Here is a 24,523-nt window from a genome sequence, read left to right as displayed (position 1 = left end):
GCAATACAGGTAGTGATTTTTGATGAGCAGAAACACGAAATTCCAACTGCGCAGAGGTTGGGGGTAGGGGACAAGGGTACGCGCAAGCCACCCCCAATGGCCAAGCTATCACCAATTAACGAGGGCGGTCTCCTCAACGTGCCAATCCACGCAAGTGTCGGCGGTATCTCCGCTTGCGCTTCTCTGGCAGCCCAACAATACCGGCATACCCCTTCCGCGTAAGGGCCCCTACCGAGCTTTAGATTGAACACAAACTTTGCACATGAACAACTAAGAAGAAAAGCAGTTTTCTTGGCCTATGAAATGTCAGGCATGCAGTTAGGGTTGTATTTAATGGTGAGTACCTAAATTTCTGGTGAACATATATATGGCACCGCAGTTGACCGGGTTGAGGTGGTAACATCCACAAACCACCGTTATTCACACTGATGCTTTCACTGGCCCAGAATTTCTAGGAAAAATCGCACCTTTTAGAGAAAATGTGAAACAGATGTCATTGTTTTAAATATGCTTTTAAAATAATCTAGGACCTATTTGTAATGGGAAGGTTGTCCAATTCCCAGTTATGTAGTTATGTGTTGCTTGAAATTTGCCTGAAGTTTTTTTGGCACTGAACACTGATGAAATTTCACACCATACCACTAATAGAAAGTGTGAAACACATTTATTCTATGTACCACAAGGATCTTTCGGCTGTCGTTGCCATTGTTTAATATTGTTTTTTTCAATGATCATTGCCAATTATAACCATAAAAGGTAAATTACGTTTCTTGTATTTCTTCCGGAGCAAGGCAAAAGTGACCAATTAAAATTGGGTAACACATGAAATATGAGTCTAAAAGCGTTAATAAGGTGGCATCATCGCAGTCGAGCAGTTCTTCAAGTTCTCTCCTATTCTTTTATCTTTCCTTTCGCCTATTGTTCCTTTTAAACTTTTTTCCTTATTCCTGCTATTCTTTAACTCCATAATTGAGTTTCACTGCTCCTTTCAATCAGTTTAGTTTCTCTTTCACTGCGACTCAAAGATACGCTGATTTATTTTACGCTAAGCCTTTACTTGATAATAGGTTCTCAACGCTGTAGCTTCTATCAACGAGTTACCCGCCGCGGTGGTAAGTGGTAAAATGTTCTGCTGATCCTAGGGACGCGTGTTCGATTCCATGCAGGGGCTGCCGCTTTTGCGATAGAGGAAAAACTGAAAGCGCGAGTGTGCTCAGATTTCGGCGCAGAAATAAAGGTCCCCAGGTGGTCAAAATTAATCCGGAGCCCTCCACCTTGGCACACCTCATCGCCTGTGTAGAGTCGGCGTGTTAACTCTACTACTCAATCAAGTCCATTCGCGTGTTCCTGATTGATTTGATTGTAGGGTTTAACGCGCCGACGCAACGCTGACGATAAGGTGCGCCGTGGTTTAGGGCTCCGAAATAATTTTGACCACCTGGGGATCTTTGACGTGCGCCGAAATATCGCACACACGGGTGTTTTGGCTTTTCGCCTCCATCAGAAAAGCGCCCGGAAATCGAACCCTCGACCTCGTGATTGGCGTGTTCCTGCTAGTACACATTAGAGTTTAATCTTGTAAACCAACGACTCGATTATATGTGCACATGTTAACTAAAACAGAGTCTAGCATAGCTTGCTAAAATGAAGCCTATTAAGGGCATTTATTTATTAGGAATAATTTTAGTGCCAAATAGCCCATTTCAGCAACGAGTTCCCCTGAGCTCATCTTTTTGAGTTTTTAAGCCTCTGACTCTGTGTCTTCATTGACACCCTGAGCCTTTCAATTTTCTTTTCAGTGACGGCATCGGTCGAACGGGTGCCTTCCTCCTCGTGGACAGCATGCTATCCCAAGCAGAAGCTGAGGGCGAAGTCAACCTTGTCGCTCATCTGTATGCCATGCGGCAGAACAGAGTTGACCTCGTAGAGTCACCGGTGAAAATATTTGGACTTCTTTCTACATCAGTGCTAATCAGATAAATATGGTAGCCTGTAATAACAATGTAATGCTGCTGTGCATCTCTCCGGAATATGGAGACAACTTCGACGAACATAAACTCAATCATGAAAACGTAATTATGGTAACTGTCGTTCGCCGCTCTGGTGTTTTTGTCTACGCTCTGCCGGTACAAGTTTTACTCGTTGCCGAAACGTTACGAAGAATCAGCTCTACGCATGCTGATTTTAATAACAAAGGAAAGTCCAAGCAGCTATGCGTGAGATTCCACGGTTGCATGTAGAAACAAAAACATCTATAAATGTGTCCTTCAAGTAGGAAGGTTCTTTAAACAAGAATATATTTATAAAAAATATACAGTTTAAACCTGGACAAAACAAAGTTGCGCAAATTCGCAATTTCGATTACATGTAGGTTTCGAGGTAAGGCATTCGGGAAAGAAGAAGAAACGAAACCAAAATGTGAGGCATCCGCGAAGGTTAATTCACACTTCAAGGATTTATCCCACAAAAAAAGGCGGGATTGACGCGTGCTACTTTCCCACATGCTCAGTCACAAGACGGTGCTCCAAAGAAGCAATCGCACTTACCCGCGTATTCACAAATGTAACCTAAGCATCACTTTTGCCTTTTGACACTTTTAGGTGCCTTAACGCGTTTCAAGGACCAAACATGCTGAAAAGGCACCTTTTCAAGACCTTGATGGTATCCTCGCACTTAAAATTGGTAATAGGGTGCTTATTGGTATACTGTACCGGGCGTGTACGTTCTTGTTTCTAGCCGGCGGAGACGGCATTTAAAATTTCGAGCGCGTTTCGGCAAGGCAAATCTTTTTTGTTTTCTGGCAGCAAAACTTACCACCGACGAGCCGACTCCACAGATAGCGTGGGACGGCCGCGGAACGACACGCCTACAGGCAGGCGTAGCATCTAATCGACACTACACTCGCACGTAGAAACGACCGGTAGTTTGCGGTGCGGACGAAATTCGCTATATTAGTGTGGTTCTCCACCTGATTTTTTAGAAAAGTCACAAAAACAATAGCGTATCAGCGCGGAGAATTCGTTACATTAAGGTAAAGGGTTACAGCGCCTTTGCTACTTAGAGGTCGCAAACACATGTGCTCCAATAGGGCTGGCAATGGAAATTTAAAAATTTTAAATCAAGAAATCTTTATATAGAGGTTGTTAAATCCAGGATTAGCTGTATTGTGATTCAGTTATTTGTAGAAAAATTGTTCACTTTTACTTCCAAACGTTTAAACCACCTTCAAAAGCAGACACTGGTCGCCAGAAAAGTAACGCTCCATTCCCCGTCCGCAAGATTGGCTTGAGCAATATTGTAATACTAGCAGCAACATTTACAGGAACTCCTTGAAGTAGTTCGTAAGAGTGAAGTATACTGAGAACTGTACGCGTGCCGGCCAAGCTACCCATATTTTGAGTGTATTGTAAAGCTTTTGTTGTCGTTATCTAACCTCGCAGGAACAATACATCTTTGCCTACAAAGTTCTGGTGGAAATACTTTGCTCCAAGAAGCACAACCTGTCGATCGGAGAATTCTTCAAGCTCTACCCGAAGCTTAAAGCCAAGTTTGCTGCAACTGGAAAGAGCGTGATTGAACTGGAGTTTGAGGTAAACGCTAACATTATGACCTAGGCGAAACTTTCTTTCTAGTGTGCCTAACTGGTTTAGTACGGAAATGCAGCCTGTGCTTAGATGGAGCTGTCTTTGGACTATGAACAGGACAATGGTGGGAAGTCATTCACATGTTCTGGAACATCATGCAAGAGTTAAAATCTTTTTTCTTCATAAAAACGTTTCGTGGTGAAGTGATGATAGTCTGTTGACTATTTACCTTATTGATAGTGCCTGTATAGGTGTTCATGTGGCTCAGCAGGAGTTCGGTACATACTGTTCATGATATGTAAAAGAATAATTTTGTCGAAGGAGAAACGTCAAGTTGAAAAGGGGGGTAGTAAGAGGGGGGAAACATTTATTGCTTTTAGCAGCTTCTGGAACTAGTTTCTGTGTACACGCAGCGCGAAATAAAATATAAGATAATAATTCAACAACCTCAAGAACAGTGGCACAAAACGGAAGAAACTCCCAAGAAGTCTATAGTTTTCCAACCACATGATAGTCAATTTTAGTAAGATGCGCAGTAAAAGAGAAATGCCGAAGTTGAAAGGAGGATATACCCTTTGCATGCATGTACAGTTCTGCAGATTTGCGCTTTGGTTCGTAGCCTCCACCAAAGGGAAGACCGAGAAAGAGAGAAAGAACCGCCGAGTCCCACTTCCAAAACCCGCGTGCCGGTAGTCGCCAAAATCCACGTGATCCTCAGTGCAACGGCGGCAGCAGATGACATATCTTGGAAGATGTTTGCTACATTGTTTGGGAAGCGTTTTTCGCAAAACGCACATGAAGGCGTTCATTGAGGCCTTCTTAACAGAACCCTAAAAAAGTAGGACTCAATTGAAAAGTTAACCTGTCCTATTGATTAAACTGAAGAAATTGTTATGTGCAAATGCCTAATAAAATCACGGTAGTCTTTTTTACATGGTTGCACAATAACCTGACACGAGTGTTTCTACATTTGTTGCCCATTTCGAGTCAATCATAGCCGCTTCAAAACAAACATTATCTCACTCACTTTGAGTATTCGAAAAGCATTGGGGAGATGACGCAATATGGTTCAAAATGCTCCTGTTTTTTCTGTATCGGGTTCTAGTAATCAAAAAAATAAATAGTTGTCACAGACTGTTATAAGGAGGTTGAAATGTCTTTGTGTGGACTGTAACGTACCTAAATATACAACATTTGTACGCCATAACATCAAATATTTATGTTACAGTCAAACCCGACTATATCGAACCCGTTTACATCGAATTATCCTATATATCGAACTGTTTCTGCGCACGGAATGTATTCTAGGAGAATGTATAGCAAAAAGTACGCTTACATCGAACAGAAATAGCAGCAACTACCGATATATCGAACGCCAGCGGCGCAAAAGTGCCCCCCCCCCCATAAGTTGGCTTTCCCTCGCGAAGGAGGATAAACCCGCCGACACACCCTCGAAAAGTGGTTTAGCCCGGCGGTTCCTGTGCAGCTCCTTCACCTCGCTCTCTCTTCCTCTCTCTCTCGGGCTGTTTCCGCGTCGGGAAGCCGCCGTCGACCCCCAAAATAACAAAGATCCTGGCCCTCCCGCCTCATTTGCTCAGACAGCCAATCACAGGTTGTTGTCACTCCAGTTCTCTGGTCGCTGGAGAGCCGCGCGTTGTTCTTTTTGCTGTTTTTGCGTTCGAAGTGTTCGAATTGCCGGCATGTGTTGGACTTGTTCTGTGTAGCCGTGATGGCTAGCGCGAAGCGACAGAACCTGCCTTTCGCCGTGAAGCTGGAAATTATAAACAGAGTGGGACATGGTGAGAAGTAGTCCGTCATCGCCGCGGCTTCGCGGCGACGACGCGCTTCGCAGTCGACGACATGCTTCGACGACGAGCTTCGCTGCCAGCTTCGCAGGCAGCCAAGCTGCTTAATAGAAGAAAATTAATGTCTACTTCGTGCGGAAGTGAGTTTGTTTCATTAATAAAGAGCTTTCATAAACGGTAGGTGCTTTTATGCTGTCCAATTCTTAAGCATGCATATATCGAATTATGCCATATATCGAATTCGCGGGCAGTTTTTTTCGAGCAGTTCGATATAACCGGGTTTGACTGCACTTGTTTAACATCAGAAAAATAAGCCTCTTATGACGTTATATCCTGCAAAAAGATATCTTTCTTTTTCCTTTTCTCTTCGTTTTTCCAGTGCGCCTAAAAGAGAAATCACCTAAAAGTTACTCCATCGCACTCTGTTCTCCTATCTTCGCTCCTGCGTTCTAAGAATGCGGAAATAACACGTTTTGCTTGTATTATTGATAGTTTCTCATTGAGAAATAGCATAATGCCAGGGAAGTGCGGTTAGTTTAAAACTAAATCAAAACAAAAATTGCACTCTCCTATTCTTCGTCTACGATACTTCCACAAGCTACGCTGCACTGTGCATTTGTGATCACAACATGGCATGGTTACGTCAGTAACAGCTACAGGATCAACCAGTTTTGTACAAACGAGAATTTCTTTCAAAAGCAAAGCTGTTTAAGCTTTTAGTTTCGACGCGCATCTGTGACAGATGAAAATATCAAGAACAGATACCAAGCGCACGTGAGCGCCCGTCGTAAAGAAAGTTTGCACGTGGGCTTGCACCACGTCATGGCTCGAAAACACCAAGAAGAATACCTAGAACACGTAAGCTTGCGCCTCGTGAGGAACGCCCGGCGTTGGCCAGCTCCATCTTCGGGAACACTCTGTCCAACGTTCGTGGTGTGATCTCTCGCGTGCTGCTGTACTCACCAGTTCACGTGCGTTCACACTTGATGTGTTTGGCAGAGACGCCGAGTTCGCGCTAACGACGCCGAGTTCGTAAAGTTGGTTTTCACGGGTTATTATGCGTGCGAGCGCGGTCCACTGTGGGAGAGGTGAAAACTTGCGGTCTCCGACGAAGGGAGAGGGGCCGCCGGATCTCGTGTTTCTCCCGCCTTGCGTCGCTAGTGCCAGCAGTAGATATTTCTAAAGCAAAGCCTTCTACATCTGCCAGCCAACGGTTCTTCTGTGCCTTGCAGAAGAACAAACTCCCAACGCGGCGGAGCAGGTTGTTAGAGGGGGGGTGGAGGAAGGTTTCAATCATGGAGCCCACTGTAGATGGCGGGACGAATTTCCACAGCGTTCCCCATGCGGAAGCGCCTGCTCACAGGCGGCGGCGTCGTCTGCTTTGTTGTCTGCTGTAGCTACGGTTGATTTGGGCCTGTTTTGGCGCTGCTGCGGGTCTATTTCGCCTGCCTTTGCACGGCTTGATTAACTTGTTGGACAGTTCCTCCAGGGTAACTCGCACAAGACGGTATTAAGTGGTGTTTCCGCAGACATGTTAAGGGTTGTTTTGCAGGAACGAAATATACAACCCACATACAGACATGTAGCCGCTAGAGAAACACTACCTTTTCCGCACTATTTGCCGAATGTCTCTCCCTTTTCTAAATTGTTGAATACCAATTCGGTTGTGTTTTGAGACGTATTACAAAACACGAAAGGAGCAAGTGGGTCTGACAAATAGCGATTATAAAACTTTCCTCAGCTTTCTTGCAATTCTCAAACTTATTAAACTAACTTGTTTCAATCGGTATAAATGGGAATCACTAATCTCACTTGCCGATTTCTTTCGGTGTCTGCGCTTGTGAGCCCCAAGCTTGCACATCAGAATGGCGAGCTTTCGCTGTCTCACCCTTCGAAAGACGCTCCTCTCCGTTTTTTTCTCCCGACTCACAACCGGGATACAGTGACGGCGTCCGCCGCTCTACATTGGCGTGGCCGACGCTGCTGCGGCTTTTGGGACGCCGCCCCCACGATTTTCTGGTAACGGCTGGCAGAATCTCAGGTTTCGCTCTTTCTAACCCACGTGTGGTAATTCAAGGGACGGCGCATGGGCAATTGTTGGGGGTGTTCTTGAATGTTTGCTTTCCAACCACCTTCACAGCGTGGATTGGAGCCAATTCTTTTTTTCCCACTTATCAAATGTGAGCTAATATTTATTGACTGCATTTCACTACCAAAAAAAGCGACGAGGCCGAAGAAGAAGAGACAAACAAGACACTCGCAAACAAGAGACAAACAAGTTTAAGTCTATCGAGTGTTCTGTATGCTATCTCTTCTTCGTCCTCGACCCTTTTTCGCTTTTAAAACACTGTCCGTATATACCAAGTAGCCCAAATTGCTGTCTTAAGCAATTTGGCCGGATTACGCAATCATTCTTAATACGTCTGCCTGATGGTTTGGTTCGGGTTTCACTACTTGGTCTAAGTACATATATCCGCTGACCGTTTCCAATCCCTCTCCATCTTTTTCACACCGCTCTGCTCTCCCGAGGCTATTGAGAATTACTTTAGTTTTGTGCACATAATTGTCAGGCCCACGATTCTACTCTGCTTTTCAATTCGTGCTTTGCGATTGGTGTTCCGAGTTACTTGGCAAGGAAAAGTTATCAGGAAATCTGGGGATACTGAGGTATTCTCCATTACCCTTACGCCCGCCTGTTCCCAAGCCAATGTTCTGAAAGCCTCTTGTAAACACGCTGTGAATCCCCTTGGAGAGATTGCGTCTCCTGGAGTGACGCCCTTTCTTGTAGGTATTTTACTGCTCTCCTTATGGATTACTATGGTACCTGCGGACCCATTGTAGATTTCCTCTTTTATTCTGACGTAATGCTCGTCAATACCCTACTTCCACGATTCCGGCATGAGTGCCGAGGTCTCGACCGAGTCAAATGCTTTCTCATAGCCTATGAAGGCTCTATATAGGGGTTGAGTATACTCCGCGAATTGCTTACTGCCTCATTGATCGTGTGAATATGTACCATTGTTTCATAGCCATTACGAAACCCTGCTTGTTTATTAGGTTGACTGAAGTTTATGGTGGCAGAAATTTAGTTAGCGATTACCGTGGTAAGTACCTTGTAGGCGGCTGACAGTAAGCTGATCAGCCTGTAATTTTTTGAGTTCTTCATGTCACCTTTCATATCTTTAAGGATGATGTTTGCTTTTGCACAAGAATCCGGTAAACTTGAGCTGATTAGGCATTGTGTATACAGATGTGCCAGTTTTCTTGTACACTTTTCCCGCCATAATTCAAGAGGTGTAGTGTAGTGTAATGCAATCCCCACCACGTGATTTGCCCCCTTGAATTTCTTTCAGAACATTTTTTTGTTTTTTCTACCTCATCTGAAGTACTCCCCCTTCGCTGTTATCAAGGATGTCGCCTCTGCTGTACAGATCTCAAGCAATCCTGGGCTACTTTAGCTATTTTATTCCTATGTGGGATGACATTGCCTTCCTGTCTTTATGTGCACACATCTAATTTTTCCCTATGCCTAGACCCCTCTTCACTGCTTTCAGGCTGACTCGTTTCTTAACAGCATGCTCAATCCTCTCCATATTCATACTTCGGTGTGTCAGCTGTCTTACACTTATTGAGAAAATTAGAATGCTCCGACATTCTATTCTGTCAGCTGGGGTGGAGACTGCCATGCTTTGCGGTTTCCTAATTTAACATTTCCTCCTCTGGAAAAGTTTACCACTGTCCTGCCAAGCGATCGTACCTCCGACTACTTCTATACACTCCGTAATATTGCATGTAAGCATGTTGTTAACTTCGCGTGTCGTAAACTCTGCTTCGTGGGTTAAAGCTGAATATCAGTTCTGCAGCGCGATCTTGAATTCTGCGACTTTCCTGCTTACTGTTACCTCATTGATCGGCTTCTTTCGGACTATCTTGTTACGTTCTCTTTTAAATTCTACCCTAATTCGAGATCCTACTATACGGTGGTCAGTCGACCTCACCCATCTCAGCACTTCCACATCCTGCACGACGCCAGAATTATCGCACTGTATGAAGTCTACGTCATTGTTACTCTTCCCATTTGGTGTCCTCCACGTCCACTTCCGGCTCTCCCGTTAGTGGAACAAGGTTTTTATAATGCGTAGATTACGCCGTTCTACAAACTCGACAAATAAGACACCCCTGTTATTCTTACAACCCAGATCATAGTTCCTAAATGCCTTCTCAACTGCCTACCTTAGCATTCAAATCTCCAATAACTACGGTATACCGTGCAAATACAGTATACTGTATAGATACAGTATACGATACTGCGGTATAGGGTTTACATAGTGGAGTAAAGGAACTAGTACGGCTAGAAACCACGCCGGTGACGCACAGTTCAGCGCCTTTAATATATTACTGACAAGGAATCTTACCGAGGCATTATGGAATTTTGTTTACTATATATTTATTTGTTAATATTTTTATTTATTTAGTATACGTCAAAGGCCCCTGTCGGGGTATTACATGAGGGATGGGCATATTTAGCAACAGATTATTGATTCACAACAGTCTTAAATACATGTGGGTCAGACTGGGCATGGCGAAGGCAGGCAAGTTGTTCCAGTCTTGGGCGGTTGCAGCAAAAAGGAGCAAAGATGAGCAGCAGTTTGTACTGGCGGAAGATAAACGGCTCGGTGATGGTTTGTACGGCTGGATAATCGATCAGCAGGCAAGATGGCTGGAACGTAAAAGAAGCGTGATAAAATTTGTAAAAAAGACAGAGTCGAGATATATGACGACGTGATTCTAGGTTCTTGAGGTGGCGACGAGCTTTAAGTTGGGAAACGCTGGAATGATAAGAGTACACAGAGTAGATGAACCGGGCTGCGCGATTTTGTACAGGAGCGAGTAAGTTAGCTATATGCCAGATGCCTTCTGGTAGCTGTAATAAAACCCACAGACATGTGTTGTTCCGATAAGCCCAAGGCCTCTTCATGCTATTAAATGATCGTCGCTTCTAGTTTATGTATTGGCCACCTCCCTGAATTTTCGTACTACATCTGAGCCACCATAAAAGAGATCCGATTATTTAAAACATCTTTGTGATCCCAATCTTTATTCCCGCAGGACCTCAAGCGGATATGTCTCCTTCCAGGTACGGAGGACTTCAGAAGCGCTCGCGACGCTGAAAACACTTCCAAGAATCGCTCGTCCGAAATACTGGCCCGTACGTTGCACAAACCTAGACATTCATCTACGTTCTGGTGCTGGCAACTGTTTTGCCGAGTCATATTTCAAATTCTACGCCGTCTTTCCAGGTGACAGTCGGAGGCCCCTTTTGAGGGCAACATCTGACGGTTCGAAGACGGACTACATCAACGCCGTATACGTTGATGTAAGCAACCATCGCTTCCAGCAAAATGACTTCCATATTGATGCGAAAATGGCAGCCGTTTCTCAAGGAGGTCGTAGCTCCCGCATATTTTCAGATGTTTTCTTAAAGCATGATACTAAAGCCTGATAATCGTGCTTCAAATTTTCAAACCTCTTTGGGTCACATATTTTTATCAAGCGTATGCGTATGGCAACCCAACGCCGAACAATGCAGAGTCGAGATAAATGTAGTCACATCGTCAGAAATAAGCGTTTTGTTTTGAGAAAACATTTCCGGTGATATTTTTTAGCCCAGTGTTTCTACCATGTTACCCCTCCTATGTTTTGTTGGGGATCTTCCAGGTGCGTTAACCGGTATTTTTTCTCTGAAAAATTAGCAACTACATCGCTGCTTCTATATCGTGCACTGCTTGTATACTTTTCTAATAGACAGTATTAAAAGTGTTTTAAATTTTATGGTTACATTTCCCCTTAACATCCCTTTCGAAATCAGAAAAGTAATCAAATGGCATCGCACAAAACACACTGCTGGTTTCATCCCGCTTCTCAACGTGATTAGGTAGTTAAACAATTTAGTTAAACAAGGTAGTTAAACAATTTTACAAAATACCGGGGCAGGAAACATTCACATCCATGTCAATGCAGCCGAGCGGCTACACAGTAAAGCTGTACGGCTTCCTCAGAAATTCCCCAGGTGAGTTCGTCCTGTCCATGACTTCGAGTTGTCGATCAATCCGCTCTCGCGCTACAAGCGGCTAGCCTCCTCGTTAGCTGACTTGGCAGAGGGACTGGCCTGGATAGGCGGTGGTCCCGGGTTCGAATCATCGACCAGGAGAAATTTTTCTTCAACTGCGAAGCTTCCGAAGTTTACCTTTGTACGGCTTACCTTTGTAGCCGTATTGCTCCTTTGAGGTAAACGTCAAATTCTTCTTCACGGAAAGTTACCCCACTTTGGGGATTTCCCCTAAACCTAGTCGCTCAAAATAGCGTTGCGCATTAAAATCGAGGCCTCGACGGACGCACGTCTGGTCGGGAAAGACATTAAAATACACAATAAAGAAGATGCCGACAACAAGAGAAAATAAAGCAATGACGGTTTGGCACCCCGACTGCGAGCCTTGTTCACACTAAAGCCAGAGAAAGAAAGCTAAGAGTTTAGGAAGGCTGAAGCGCGTCACCTAAACACCTTGCCTAGGCGGGGGGAAGATTGCCGTCTTTGTGGTTCAGAGTGTTTTTGTTCCTTTGTATCAATATAAATTCAACATACAGCCTAGAGGTGTAGTCCGTCTCGGTGGCGACAGCACGTGCCTAACCCCAGTCTATCTCATGGTATGGACGTGTTACAGTCTATCTCAAGGTATCTTATCGCATATTCCATGAAATAGACTGGGGCAAGGCGCGTGTTGTTGCAACCGAGAAGGACTTCCCCTCAAGGCTGTCTTTAATATACAATGATACAGACGAACAAAAACACTCTCAACACCAAAGGCGGCAATGTTCCCCTGCCTACGCAAGGTGTTTAGGTCACGGGCTTCAGCCTACTTAAACGCTTAGCTGTCTTTCTTTGCATTTAGTGTGAACAAGGCTCCCGTTAGGGTGGTCGAAAAGTCAATGTTTTATTCTCCCTTGGGGTCGGTGTCTTGGTCATTATGTACTTTATGTTGTGCCTTATATGTATTTGGGAAAATATTGTCACAGGGTGGTTATCAGTGTGGAGTGACTCAGGTACGAAAGGTGCAATCCACCCAAAGTGGGTAGGTGCCATTGGTGAGGGGGAGGCGGGCAGCCCAACCAGCTGTAACAGAAGACACCGCTCTGGCGGACTAGAGAAAGCACAAGCTGAACGACCTAGAGGTCTTCCTGAATCCGCCTTCTAGATTATCTGTATATATATAACTTGTACTGTACTCTTCACTCTCTACTTGTACTCTGTACTTGTACTCTGTACTTGTACTTTGTACTCTGTAACTTGTACTCTGTACATAACTTTTGGTTAGGTCCTTTCCCTGCTCCACAATATATGCCAATGTTTCGAGCATTCTACAAAAAAAACGTTTTCAGCAGTAGTAAAAAAACAGTGCAAAGAGGAACGACAGAAGAAGCATTGCAGAGAAACGGAGCTTCGCTGCAATACTTCCTATGTCGTGTGAACGCAATTTTGTAGAACTGCCAAAAAAATCACTTTGAATTGTGACACCTTGTAAAACACGATAATGCGGCTAAAAAAACGTACTTTGTAGAAGGCCCAAGCTGGTTCTACAATCGTGGATGATTAAAATGGGAACAAGAAAATATGACGCAGAACACGTAGAAATGAAAAAGAGACCGTGGAGGTCCAACAACGGCGTTCAATTGGCATATTTGAATATCCAGCTTTCGAAACTTTGTAACTGTAATTAGGCCATAGTTTAATTGACGTGAATGGGGAGAAAACACCCTATTTTTGTGTTCCGGTGGATATTTTCGGGATCGCCTTTGACACAGAGAGACAACTCTTTTATGTGGGCTGAAGAGGTCAGCTCTGATAGCGGCATTGCTTGCTGCGCAAGATGGGGATTATTACAATGCAGTGAGGTGTGTCAATGACTGCATAAATTTCTCCTATCTGAATTTCACTCATCGTAATTTGTGACATACCGGTATTTAATTTAGCTTGCTATTTCTTTCATTTTTGGCCTTAAGAAGTCAGTTGTGTTTTTTTTTCCGCAGGGATTCAAGAGGAGGAACGCATACTTGGTTACACAAATGCCGCTGCAGGAAACCATCGACGACTTCTGGGAGATGATAGCAGGCAGCAGAGCCGACACCCTCGTCACGCTTGGGCCCCTTGAAAATGAGGTATGCATGCCGCGAGCACAGCTATTGGGTGAAAACTGGTCTATTAAAGCTCTAATTCAATTTTATGTGTAATTCGAACTGCACCATTTTGTGCGGCCATGCTGTATAGAAGTACGTAAATAACAGATTCTGTTTTCAACGGGATTGGCTAACGGCACGGGATATTCGAACTGCAACCAACCGCACCGCCACCTTAGGGCCTGGTAAACAGCCAGGAACACGCACTCGTTGCCTGCCCATGAGACCGTGTCGACTTCGAAACGGGGAAAAGAACAGAGGCAGGAAGTAAAATCGGCTTACCCAATTTGAAAGCTACATGGCGGAAGTTCTGTAAGACGTGTTCTTTGCACAATACGTCGATGTGGTTCATTGGTATATGGTGCATTGTCAGATGCGCTCATATCTCAGGGCACAAGTGCATAACCTGCCGCTCGCAGTCACTGCGAGGACAATAAAGACTGAACCCCCATGCTTCTGTGCGCTGGTAAGTCATGACTGAGTTGAATGACGACGGTGTCTTCCCTTTTGAATAAAGCGATAAGAGTCTTTTCGCTTTATTCGAGCGAAACGGGCTGGTAGTATTCTTGAAGGAAAAAAGCAAACTGAAATATGGGTGTTTTTCGAGTAACAAATTTTCGTCATGCTTTGTTTTTTTTCACTTTCTTTAGTTCAAACTATAAATTACTTAAGCTGAGATGGCATCCCATTTGGTTAGGATTAACAAGCTTTCTCTGTATATTCGCTTTAAAGGCCTGCTGAGTGAGTTACACATATGCAACATAACCTATTTTAACATCAATCGAAGAAACCCATTCTTACCCAAAGAAACCTAATATAACCTAATAATAGTGAAACCAAGTAATCGAAGTGGCGTGTCCTTATTTTTTTTTTATTCGGTCTGTGTCAGGTTCGAGCTGCTTTTCCACAAGGATGTACTAACTAGACGGATCAGAGCCATTCGAATAAAACATTGTTGTGCTACATGTTCCGAAATTTGCTCCGTATGAAGACTATTGGAGTCCTGCGGACATTACCGCTTGGGCTTCTCGAACAAATACTTCTCGGTTGCTTCGGTGTGATTGTGTGAGTTGTAGCAAAAGGCCGCAATTACCAAAGGCTTTGTTACTGTCGCATCATGTGGCGTCACGTTATCCATTCCAATGGCATTTTGACGCATATTACACCGACCGGCCGACTGGCTGCAAATAAAGAAGCAGCTTCCGCACAGAGAGAGGTCTCCTTCGCGTGCAGATATTCTAACCGCGTGCCATCGCATTCACTTATCATGGGGCAGGAATCAGGTCATTTCTTGTTTCACTTTTAGTGGGCCGAGTTAACGTTCTGGTTAGAACAATTGGCTACTCCACTCGCGGCCCGACCCCCACACCAAACGAACCAAATATATCTTTTCTTAACAGCTGCAGCCATTTTGGTACTGTTAGTGTTAACGTCGACGAGAGCTTCAGCTGTTTCTTCTCTTTGATGAGGCATCTATTTCTTTCGCCCTAGTAAAGCTATCTAGGTTGTTGCATCGACGTCCATGTGGTTACTTTCTAAAAATTAAAGCAGTTCCACTCAACGGGAAAATGGTCGGAAGTGCAGAACTGTGATTATTCCACCATTGGGGCTGCGTTGCCATTGACCGCTCATTGCTACCAGATCTCACGCTCTTCTGCTCCCTATCTCACTGCTCAATTGAATAAGTGAACAGAGGTGTTGTCCACTGCAATTCAAATTTCTCCTCCTTTCCGTGCAAGCGCGCCCTCTGCCTGAAGCAGCACGCGCGGCAGTTGTGTTCGTGTTGTGATTTATTTCATCTCGCATGTGCCGGAGCTTTACGGCGGAGGTTTGAACACGTCGTTTCAAGTGCACAGTACTTAAGGTTCCTGCCTTGTCATTATAGTTCGTTCGCTGTCACGCTCTCGAGCCAGCGGTACAATCAGGTGGCGTAGCCACATACCTGATCGAAGCAAAGCCCCACGGCGTAACGGGATAACGTACCCAAAACAGAGGCATCGAAAAACAACCGCTTTGTAACATCATAACCACTCGAAACTCCTCAAACGCTGGCACTGGTCAACGTCTCCCCTTGGTTTAGAGGAAAGAAAACAACAGGAGCATTTGATGCAACATCTGTGTAATTACCCGGCAGCCCCCGCGTCCCCCGCTACAAAATTAGGAAAGCCCGTTGGGTTGGTTTTACGACAGCAAGCAAAAATAAGTGGCAGCTTAACACGACATGTTCAAAACTTCGCAGTAAGGCACTCGCACATGCAAGATGAAAGAAACAGAAGAAGAACAGAACTCCGGTTCCCGCTCTTGCATGCAGTATGCGGGCGATCACTGTGAAGGCAGGGAATTTGAATTCTATTGGACAACCCTCTGCTGAAATTACCAAGAAAGGATTGAGGCAGGGTGGCGAAGAGCATGAGGGTAGGTAGCAGTGAGTGGATAACGGAGCCACAGTCTATTATGGTGATTCACTGCTCTGCACTTCTGACAGCTTCCTCCTGAGTGGAACGGCTTTATATTTAAGTTGCGGCGCACTTTAAGGTCCCGCATTCTTGTCGTAGCTCGTTCGCTGTCATGACGCCTCGCCACCGCCGCACTCATGCAAAGTAGCGACACGACGGACCCAGACAGAGCCACGTGGCGTGAAGGCGTAACACAGAAGCTTCGAAGAGCAAGCGGTTTATATATTGAAAACCGTTCGAAACCCCACAACCGCTGGCGCTTGTTGTGTATCCCCCTGTGTTTGTCGCAAGAAAGCTGCAGGTGCATTTGAAGCAAAATGTATTATCTTAACCGGCAGCCTTCTTGTCCGTTTAGTTATGAACGCCCGTTGGGTTGGTTTTTATGATAGTAAGCGAAAAAAATGAAAGGTCGCACTAATTCGTACGACTTGAAGGTAGCAAATCTGCACGCAACCTTCATGACTATGACGTCACGAAGGTTTAAGCCCACGATTGCAGCCTAATTGCTATTTCTTCACAGCCACAATTACCTTCAATCCATCATTATTTCTATAAGTGTGCGCTTCTTCATTTTCGTGGAAGAGATAATTATGGAGATCACATGGAGTGGCGTACACTATAACGCGTCTTTCTTGTTCCAAGCAAGCGTTGCCACGATTACGGCGAACGCCGGTATTTTCTTTGCCAATCTCGGCCAGACTCCTTAAGTGGCTCTATTCCTGGCTTGATAAACGTGCGCTGGGGACGGTGGGCGGTCCTCGCGGTGTAGGCGTACACTAACGCTGGACAATATCTTGTTTTTTTTTTACCTGCCGCGCGGTCGCCTCAATCAAGGCCCATCTCCCTAAGTGGTTCTGCTTGGCTTGACGAACGTGTGCATGGCACGTTGCACGGTCGTCGCAAGGAATGCACACACAAGTGCTAGAGATTTTCTTGGTTTTGCTGACTGCGGAGCGGTCGCCGCGATGCCCGCGCTCACGTGCACGCGCTGACCTGAGCGTTCGTGGCAATTTCTTGGTGTTTTTAACTGCGGACAAAACCAAACTTTTACTTGCGCTGTTTTAGGTGGTAAGCGTGCCAGCACTTCGAAGGAGGGAAATTTAAATTTCTTTTGGAAAGCCTGCGTTAAATTCGTCACTAGAAGAATAAAACAGGGAGCGGGAAGAGCGCAAACTGTGGTAGAAATAAACGGATAACGGCGCCACCGCCTCTCTGACAAAGCACTGCTCTGCAATGTAGACAGCTTTCAGATTGAGTGGAACGGCTTTATTTTTGCCTTCAACGGTCACTTTTTTTTGCTTACTTTCGTGAAAAACAACTCAACAAGTGCTGTTAACTAAATCGACGCGGGGCTGCGAGTAATTACATATATATTACCTCAAATGTACCTGCAGTTTTATTTGCGCTAAGTAATGGGTCCATCACGACATGCACCAGCAGTTCAGGAGTTTCTAACAGTTATGACTATATAATTTGCTGGTTCAACTATGGTGTTAACTCGTTCGTTTTGTTTTAAGGGCAGAGCCCTTTAGGGATCCTCCTTACCGTCGTAGCTCCTTCCCTGTCACGCGGTCTAGTCACCGCAGCAATGAGGCAGCGTAGCGACGTAACGGACCACAATAGAGACTTCGTAAAGCCAGCGGTTTATATAGGCATAACAGTTAAAAACTCCTCAACCGCTGGCGATTGTCATAAATCTCCACCTTCTTTATAGAAGATAAATCTGCAAGTACCTTTGAGGCAAAATCTGTGAACATAACCGGTAACACCCGCGCTCGTTTAAATAGGAACGCTTTTTTGTTGGTTGGTACGGTAGTACGCGAAAAAAGTGGTCGTCAAAACCGACGCGCTCCAAACTGTACAGAAAGGCTCCGGCACGTGCGAGATGAAAGCAAGCACAAAAACAACAGAACTCCAGTTCGCGCTGTTCAGGCAGGGGCGCTCGAGGACTGCGAAGGCAGGAAAATTGAATTGTATTCTACAAACCTTCGTTCAATTTATGGATAGAGAGGTGAGGCAGGGAGGCAGAGAGAGTGAGAGAGAGAGGGGCTACTTTATTACGCAATATTATTAGTGGTTTCCCAGTCCAGGAGCCCATGTGCTCTCAAGGCTGCGTAGCCCTGGTCACACGCAGGAGCTGGTGCTCAGGTAGACAGCTGGACGGCAGTAGCTCCCACTGCTCAAGGGAAGGGGGCGGGTTCAGAGGCGTAAGGACTGAGTTTTTTGGGGCAGTCGAATAATATGTTTGTTCGAGTTCCCGGTTCCGGGCAGAATTTGCACTTATCAGAGTACTGTGCACGAAAGAGAAAAGGCATAGGATGGGGTGCGGAAGAATGTCTCCTTGAATTTTGACTCAGTGTGATTTCATTGCTTTTGGTCAAAGATGTGTGAGAACGGGGGAGGTCTGTCTCGTAGTTCGGTAATATTGGTTGGTTTCTTGAAAGGTGAACATAGGTGCAGAAGCACCCCCAGTGTGAGCGGCTCGGTGAGTGAGGTCTCGATCCTGTCGATGAGCCCAAATGCTGCCCGTGAATGCTGAATGGGCGGGAATCCACAATGTCCACGCGATGGGCACTTGGATGTTCTTTCAGCAGTAGGCAGTGAGCAATGGCGCCAGAACTTAATATGGCGAATCAGGCTTGCTTGCCTTCGTCAGGACCCTGACAAAGGCAAGCAAGGTAGAAGCACGATTGTTGCCAAAGTTTTAGCAAAGAGACTTGCGTTCGTCAGGCCCTTCACGAAGGCAAGTCTTTTTGCTGAAACGTTGGGAACAATAGTGTTTCTATCTTGTTCGAAGTTTTCTTACATACATACATACATACATACATACATACATACATACATACATACATACATAAAGCGAGTCAGAATAAGAAATGATGGGCTCGTTGAAATAAGACAGAAATAAGGGTTGGCCATCAAGAAAACCTCGAAAAGCAAAGGGGAGGATGTGGTAGGTCATTGAAACAGACAAAGAATTTGGAAAGAAAGAAAGTGGAGAAAAAAAAATTCCCACTGGGTGGATCTGTACCTACGACCTCAAGAATACGCGTATTGTGCCATGACCACTACGCTACCGGCCGGGCTGTTTTCCCCTCCGCTTTCTGGGGTATTTATTTACGGTATTTTTGTTTCCTGCGTTTGGAAGTGGTAGCCAGCGCCAGTCGGACTACTCGGGGTGAAGGGTTCCTTCTTTTTAACCCCTGCGCCGTGACTCGAGTGTTTAGGGCAAGTCGAGAGTGGTCGACCAGCGTTGAAACCTCCTAAGCTCCCTATGGCACCAAGACAGCCAGAAGAGAGGCCATCTCTTTTTATGTAGCGACCGCTGAGAGCAAAGCAGAGAATGTGGTAGTCATTGAAACAGAGAAATAATTTGGAAATACACAAAAAAGTGGAGAACAAACGCCGACCGGGTTGGATCCGAACCGACGACCTCCAGAAAACGCGTCTGCTGCGATGACCACAACGCTACCGTCGGGGCCATTTTCCCCTCCACATTCGGGGGTATGTATGTTACGGTATTTTTGTTTCTTGCGGATAGGGGTGTAGCCAGCGCCACTCGAACTACTCAGGGTGAAGATTTTTTTTAAACCCCTGTGCCGTGACTCGAGTGTCTACGACAAGTCGAGTGGCGCTGGCTACCACCCCCAACAACAGGAAACAAAAATACCGTAAAAAATACCCCTGAAAGTGGAGGGGAAAATATCCCCGCGAGTAGAGTAGTGGTCATCGCAAAAGACGCGTATTCTGGAGGACGTGGGTTCGGATACCACACGGCTGGCATTTCTTCTCCACTTTCTGTCTTTTGGAATCCTTTATCGGTTTCAATGACCTGCCACATTCTCCTTTTTGCTTTCCGCGTTTTTTTTACTGATAACCATTATTTCTGTCTACATACATACATACATACGTACGTGCATCCATACGCTTACCCATAGATGGGAGGTACATACATACATACATACATACATACATACATACGTACGTACGTGCATGCATATGCTCACCCATTGATCGGAGGAGGAATCTTTGTCGAAGAGTGTGGCTACTTTGCATTGGCTGCGTTTTATGCTCCTACACTTTCATCTCATGTACGTTTCCTTCCACAGACGGTGACACCAAAATTCTGGCCTGATCTCAAGTGCACAAAGAAGTACGGGGAAGTGACTGTGGAGCAGAAGAACGCCAAAAACTTCCAGGGACTTGTCTTCCGAACCTTCATGGTGACCCAAACCACGGTGCGAAAGATTTGTTTTTTGCTTTGCAAACCACACCTCAACAAGGCTGCTCTAAACTCTTTATTAAAATCAGGTAGAGATCCAATGTCGTTCGCAATGGCCAGAAAAAAATATTGTTGGGAGAATCACTATAAAGTCCGAGCTTTAATTTTTTCAGCGGCTCATGTTATCTCAGAACCCATAACCTTACTTTGTACGGGAACACTCTTTCCAGTATTTCAGTTCATTGAATTGCTGCTTTCATTGCCGGCATCGAAAATACTTGCCCAGCAGTGAACAATGGTAACCACTGAACTTAACTGCCCGCATATAGACAAGAGGATAACAAACAGAAAATAGCATTCACCTATCAAGTTGATCTAACATCTACGAGCACCGATGCAAATTACTACAACTTGGCAGGGGTATGTTCAAAGTTATGTTAATAACTGTTAAATGTGAATTGGTAGTTGTCTTTACTAAATACTTCTAACCAAAATATGTTTGTGAAGTTTGGCTTCATAGGAGTACCAATCTCAGCGGAAGCCCAGTGGGATGCAGGAAATAAAAAGAAAGCTAGAGAAATAGTTATAAGCAGTGCCCTTCCATTAAACTGTCTGCAACTACTTAAAAATGTTGAAAAAAAAACTAAACCCTGCTTTAATTCTATAAACTAGAACAGCGCAACTCACTCAGTTTCACTCCTGGCAAGAATTCCCGTAGTTCATACAAAATCTTCGAAAAAAGCTGCGAATCTATCGCTTCACTGCTGACACGACCTAAGCAGCGACGCCATTAAGCCAACAATAAAATCGTCATTTTCCCGATGTTACCTGGCAGTAACCCAATGTCACATGATTAAACAGCCCTAGAGAAAGCACTACAATTTTAAAGTCACGTTCTGTGCATGGAGCTTAGTTAGGTAACGGCCAAACACACAAACAAAGCCCTGTGACGTTATAAATATCTGGCCCAAAGGCGGCTGGAGAGTTGTCACTGCTTAGTCTGTTTTACTTACTGTTCAACTTACTTTTTTCGAGTATGCGACCAAATTTTATCCCCGATGTTAGACGAAAGTGTGCAAGATTGGTCTTCCGCAACTGTACAATTCTCTCTCATACCCTTCATTGTTTTAGTAACGTCTTCTGCTATAGTTTCTAAGAAAATTACGCTAACCACCAGCTCTCTTTCTGTACACTAATTCATAATGGTACACGTTCCTAAAATATTGTTACGCGGTGGCCGGATGCATGACATCCATAATGGAAGAAACGAACGAATATTGAATGGGCAGCTATGACTGCTCGAATACCGGGTCTACACCGCTTGCCGTCTTTTTTTTCGGAGTCGAGTCGGCATAACGCAGGGCGCCCCTGTAGATTCACGTAGCCACCTATGAAAGAGAACAAACTCAATATACGTGATTTCTAATTTTCAGCAAAGCTTTTAGGGGCGAAGCACGAGTTTTGTCCGCCCGGCGTCCGGCGCCCGCGCTCACGGCGCCACAGCGTGTAAATAGAAACATCTGTGGACAAAAGGTTCACGAACGATTTACAAGAACAAAATAAAAGTTTCACAAAAGGTGACAAAGAGAGAGAGAGAGAGAGAGAGAGAGAGATAGATAGAGAGAGAGAGAGAGAGAGAGAGAGAGAGAGAGAGAGAGAGAGAGAGAGAGAGAGCTCCTGTAGAACCATGCTGCGCATGCGCGACGAGAATTGAATTGGATCGGAATAAATGGAATTGTATTGGATTGAATTGGAAATCAATTTAGCGGCAGTAAGATCTCTCACGCGTGGTTTACGGTAAGAACGATCCCTAGTGCTTCGTCCATTCATCATGATTCATGATTTTTTTACTTTAGGTCAGACCTTCAGAATGCATTGTTTCATAAATCGGACCTTCCATGAATACGCCGAGGCCAAGCCTCATTTTATCTATCAAGCCGAGGTCAAGCCACTGCGTTGTGCGCTAGCGCAGTGGAAACTTCAAATCTGTGGCTCGTTCTTATGGAGGGTGCAGAGAGGGGGATTGGAGAAATAGTAAGTGCCAGCTCCGACAAATTCAGGTCGGCGGCTCTTACATTTGCGCAATAAAAACGTCTAACCAATCTTTTTCTGGGAGCGGTGTGGAGCAGACGATAATTGAAAGAGCAACAGTCAGCTCAACCAGGTCAATGTGGCGCCTTGTGCACGAATGCTTTCAAAAGCGGGCCAATGCTGGTACCTGTCAAATATAGGAAGGTGGAAAGGGTGACCGGACAACACGATTAATCGTGCGTACTCTGTGAATGAATTGTGCTGATATATTTCCCTATTTTTCTGTCACTTCTATGCCGAGTGCTAAAAAAGCTTTCTTGTGATCATCTTTCCCAAAGTGGCTGCGAATTATTTTTTTGTTGCTGTAAGCAGTATACCAAAATTGCAGTGCTTTGGTTCAATTCTCTTTTTTCGTGCGGGTGTTCCTTTTTTGAAGAGGCTTCATAATGAATTTACAATGACCAGGACTATTTATTGCGTTTTTCTAGGGGCCACCCCGTATAGTCAAGCAGTTTCACTCCGAGTTCTGGCAGAGGCATCGGAGCGTACCCAGCTCAGCGAATATCATCTTGGAGATCCTGCATCGTGTGGAACACTGGCAGACGGAGGCAGAAGGAGGACCTGTCGTAGTTCAGTGTCTGTAAGTTCACAAACTCTTCTACGTACTGAAGTTTGTCGGCGTTATTTACGTGACTGGTGTGCGGTACGCACACCAGTAATTCCTAGGGCTAACTTCCTCGGTACTTTTTAAAACATACCGTAGAGTGCTTTGCTTTGCAGAAAAGTAAAAATTGAGTAGAAGTTCACTTTTGTACTGACTTCAATCCTTTAAACCGCAAAAAAACTCTTAGCCTACATTGAAGGCTGTCAGGTGATTTGGCTAATTGTTTACGTTAAACAAGAAAGACATGACCGAGAAAAAATCACAAGTAGACGGGAGAACTGCCCAGACATAGCGCTTAGTTAATTTTCGTACTACGGGCCGCGATTTTTGTGTGAGCGCGATTTTCTCTTCTAATAAAGAGAGAGCTTTCTTAACGGGACCGACCGCGTCTTTCCAAGAAACAATGCATTACCCTCTACATCTGATGCTCGACCACAAAGGTATGATTAGATCTCCGGACACACGGTGCGTCCGAGAATCCGGGGTTCCATTGGGTCAAAAAATTACTTGGAAATAATGAAAAGCGACACCTCTGGGTAAGGCAATAACGGGCAACGAATGTGAAAAACAAGTACAAACGTATGCATTTAGATTGTTTCTAGATTTTTTCACTAAGCCCTAAAAAAATCGTCGCATTCATCCGATCTACGTTTGCGATATCGGTCTTTGAAGGTGTGATAATGTTACGCACTTTCCGCAAATGTTGGACGCACTTTCAGCATTTGCGTTCTTCTGCATTTTCTTTAGGAAGGAATGGAGGGTTTTTTGCGACTATATCGATTTCGTTTTCTTGGTTAAGTTATGATTCTCAGTCAAACGCCACATGGCATACACTAGGCCAAACTTTGCTGACCTAGAGCCATCGAGCCTCCTTGCGTTTGCTATTCGTGCTCGCCTCGTATTCCGGATGCCGTCGGTTTTACTATAATCATGACGTCAACTCAGCCTATTCTCTTTTTAGCTCAATCAAATACACCTTCATAAAACGGTAAAAAATTCCTTCAAGAAACGGTAATAGCATGTCCAAAGACAGAAAGCACGGTCTTACCTTGAAGTAAAATTTTAAGAATGTCATCTGGACACGTATTGAGAGACGCCAGAAACTGATTACTATAACATTGAACTCAGATCTCTCGGCAGCAGCCACAGAAGCAAAAGGTCGCTACTTGGCGGTTAACTAATTGGCCTAATTTTCACCCCACAGTACTTCCTGATAATAGATATGACCTCAGAAACTTTTACCATAAAACTTCAAAGGTTTACAGCTTACATCAAGAACGTTGAGAGCATAAAACCTAAATATCTTCTTGTTTAAATGAATCTCCCCTGAAAAGTGACACTTTAGTTTCCCGTACGTGAAAACACGCAGTTGTACCCCTTATACATTATACCAGAGAAACTATTGATTCGTAAAAGCCTCCGCGCATCCTCCATCGGCTCCTTCTTCCCGTACTTGAACGCATGATTTGCAATGGCCTTGTCCCCACGTTACAAATAAAATGTGTCGCAGTCTCCTTTGCTTCCTTGCA

The 24,523-nt window shown here is 44.8% G+C and overlaps 1 protein-coding gene across 1 annotated transcript in view; it reads left to right on the top strand.

The window, feature by feature from the left end:
* LOC144162555 (receptor-type tyrosine-protein phosphatase kappa-like) overlaps positions 1-24,523 on the top strand; it is a 109,084-nt gene that overhangs the window by 66,259 nt on the left and 18,302 nt on the right. The window contains exons 11-17 of the mRNA XM_077693144.1: positions 1,800-1,935; positions 3,441-3,590; positions 10,499-10,598; positions 10,690-10,766; positions 13,475-13,603; positions 20,187-20,315; positions 22,819-22,970. Of these exons, the coding sequence (XP_077549270.1) occupies positions 1,800-1,935; positions 3,441-3,590; positions 10,499-10,598; positions 10,690-10,766; positions 13,475-13,603; positions 20,187-20,315; positions 22,819-22,970 (873 nt within the window). The remainder of the gene's footprint in view (positions 1-1,799; positions 1,936-3,440; positions 3,591-10,498; positions 10,599-10,689; positions 10,767-13,474; positions 13,604-20,186; positions 20,316-22,818; positions 22,971-24,523) is intronic.

The sequence above is a fragment of the Haemaphysalis longicornis genome, unplaced genomic scaffold (assembly GCF_048455015.1).
Source record: "Haemaphysalis longicornis isolate Haplotype H1 unplaced genomic scaffold, Haemaphysalis longicornis Haplotype H1 scaffold_12, whole genome shotgun sequence".
Taxonomy (NCBI): domain Eukaryota; kingdom Metazoa; phylum Arthropoda; class Arachnida; order Ixodida; family Ixodidae; genus Haemaphysalis; species Haemaphysalis longicornis.
Note: the sequence above shows the minus strand (reverse complement) of the source record. Positions and strands in the feature narration are given on the sequence as shown.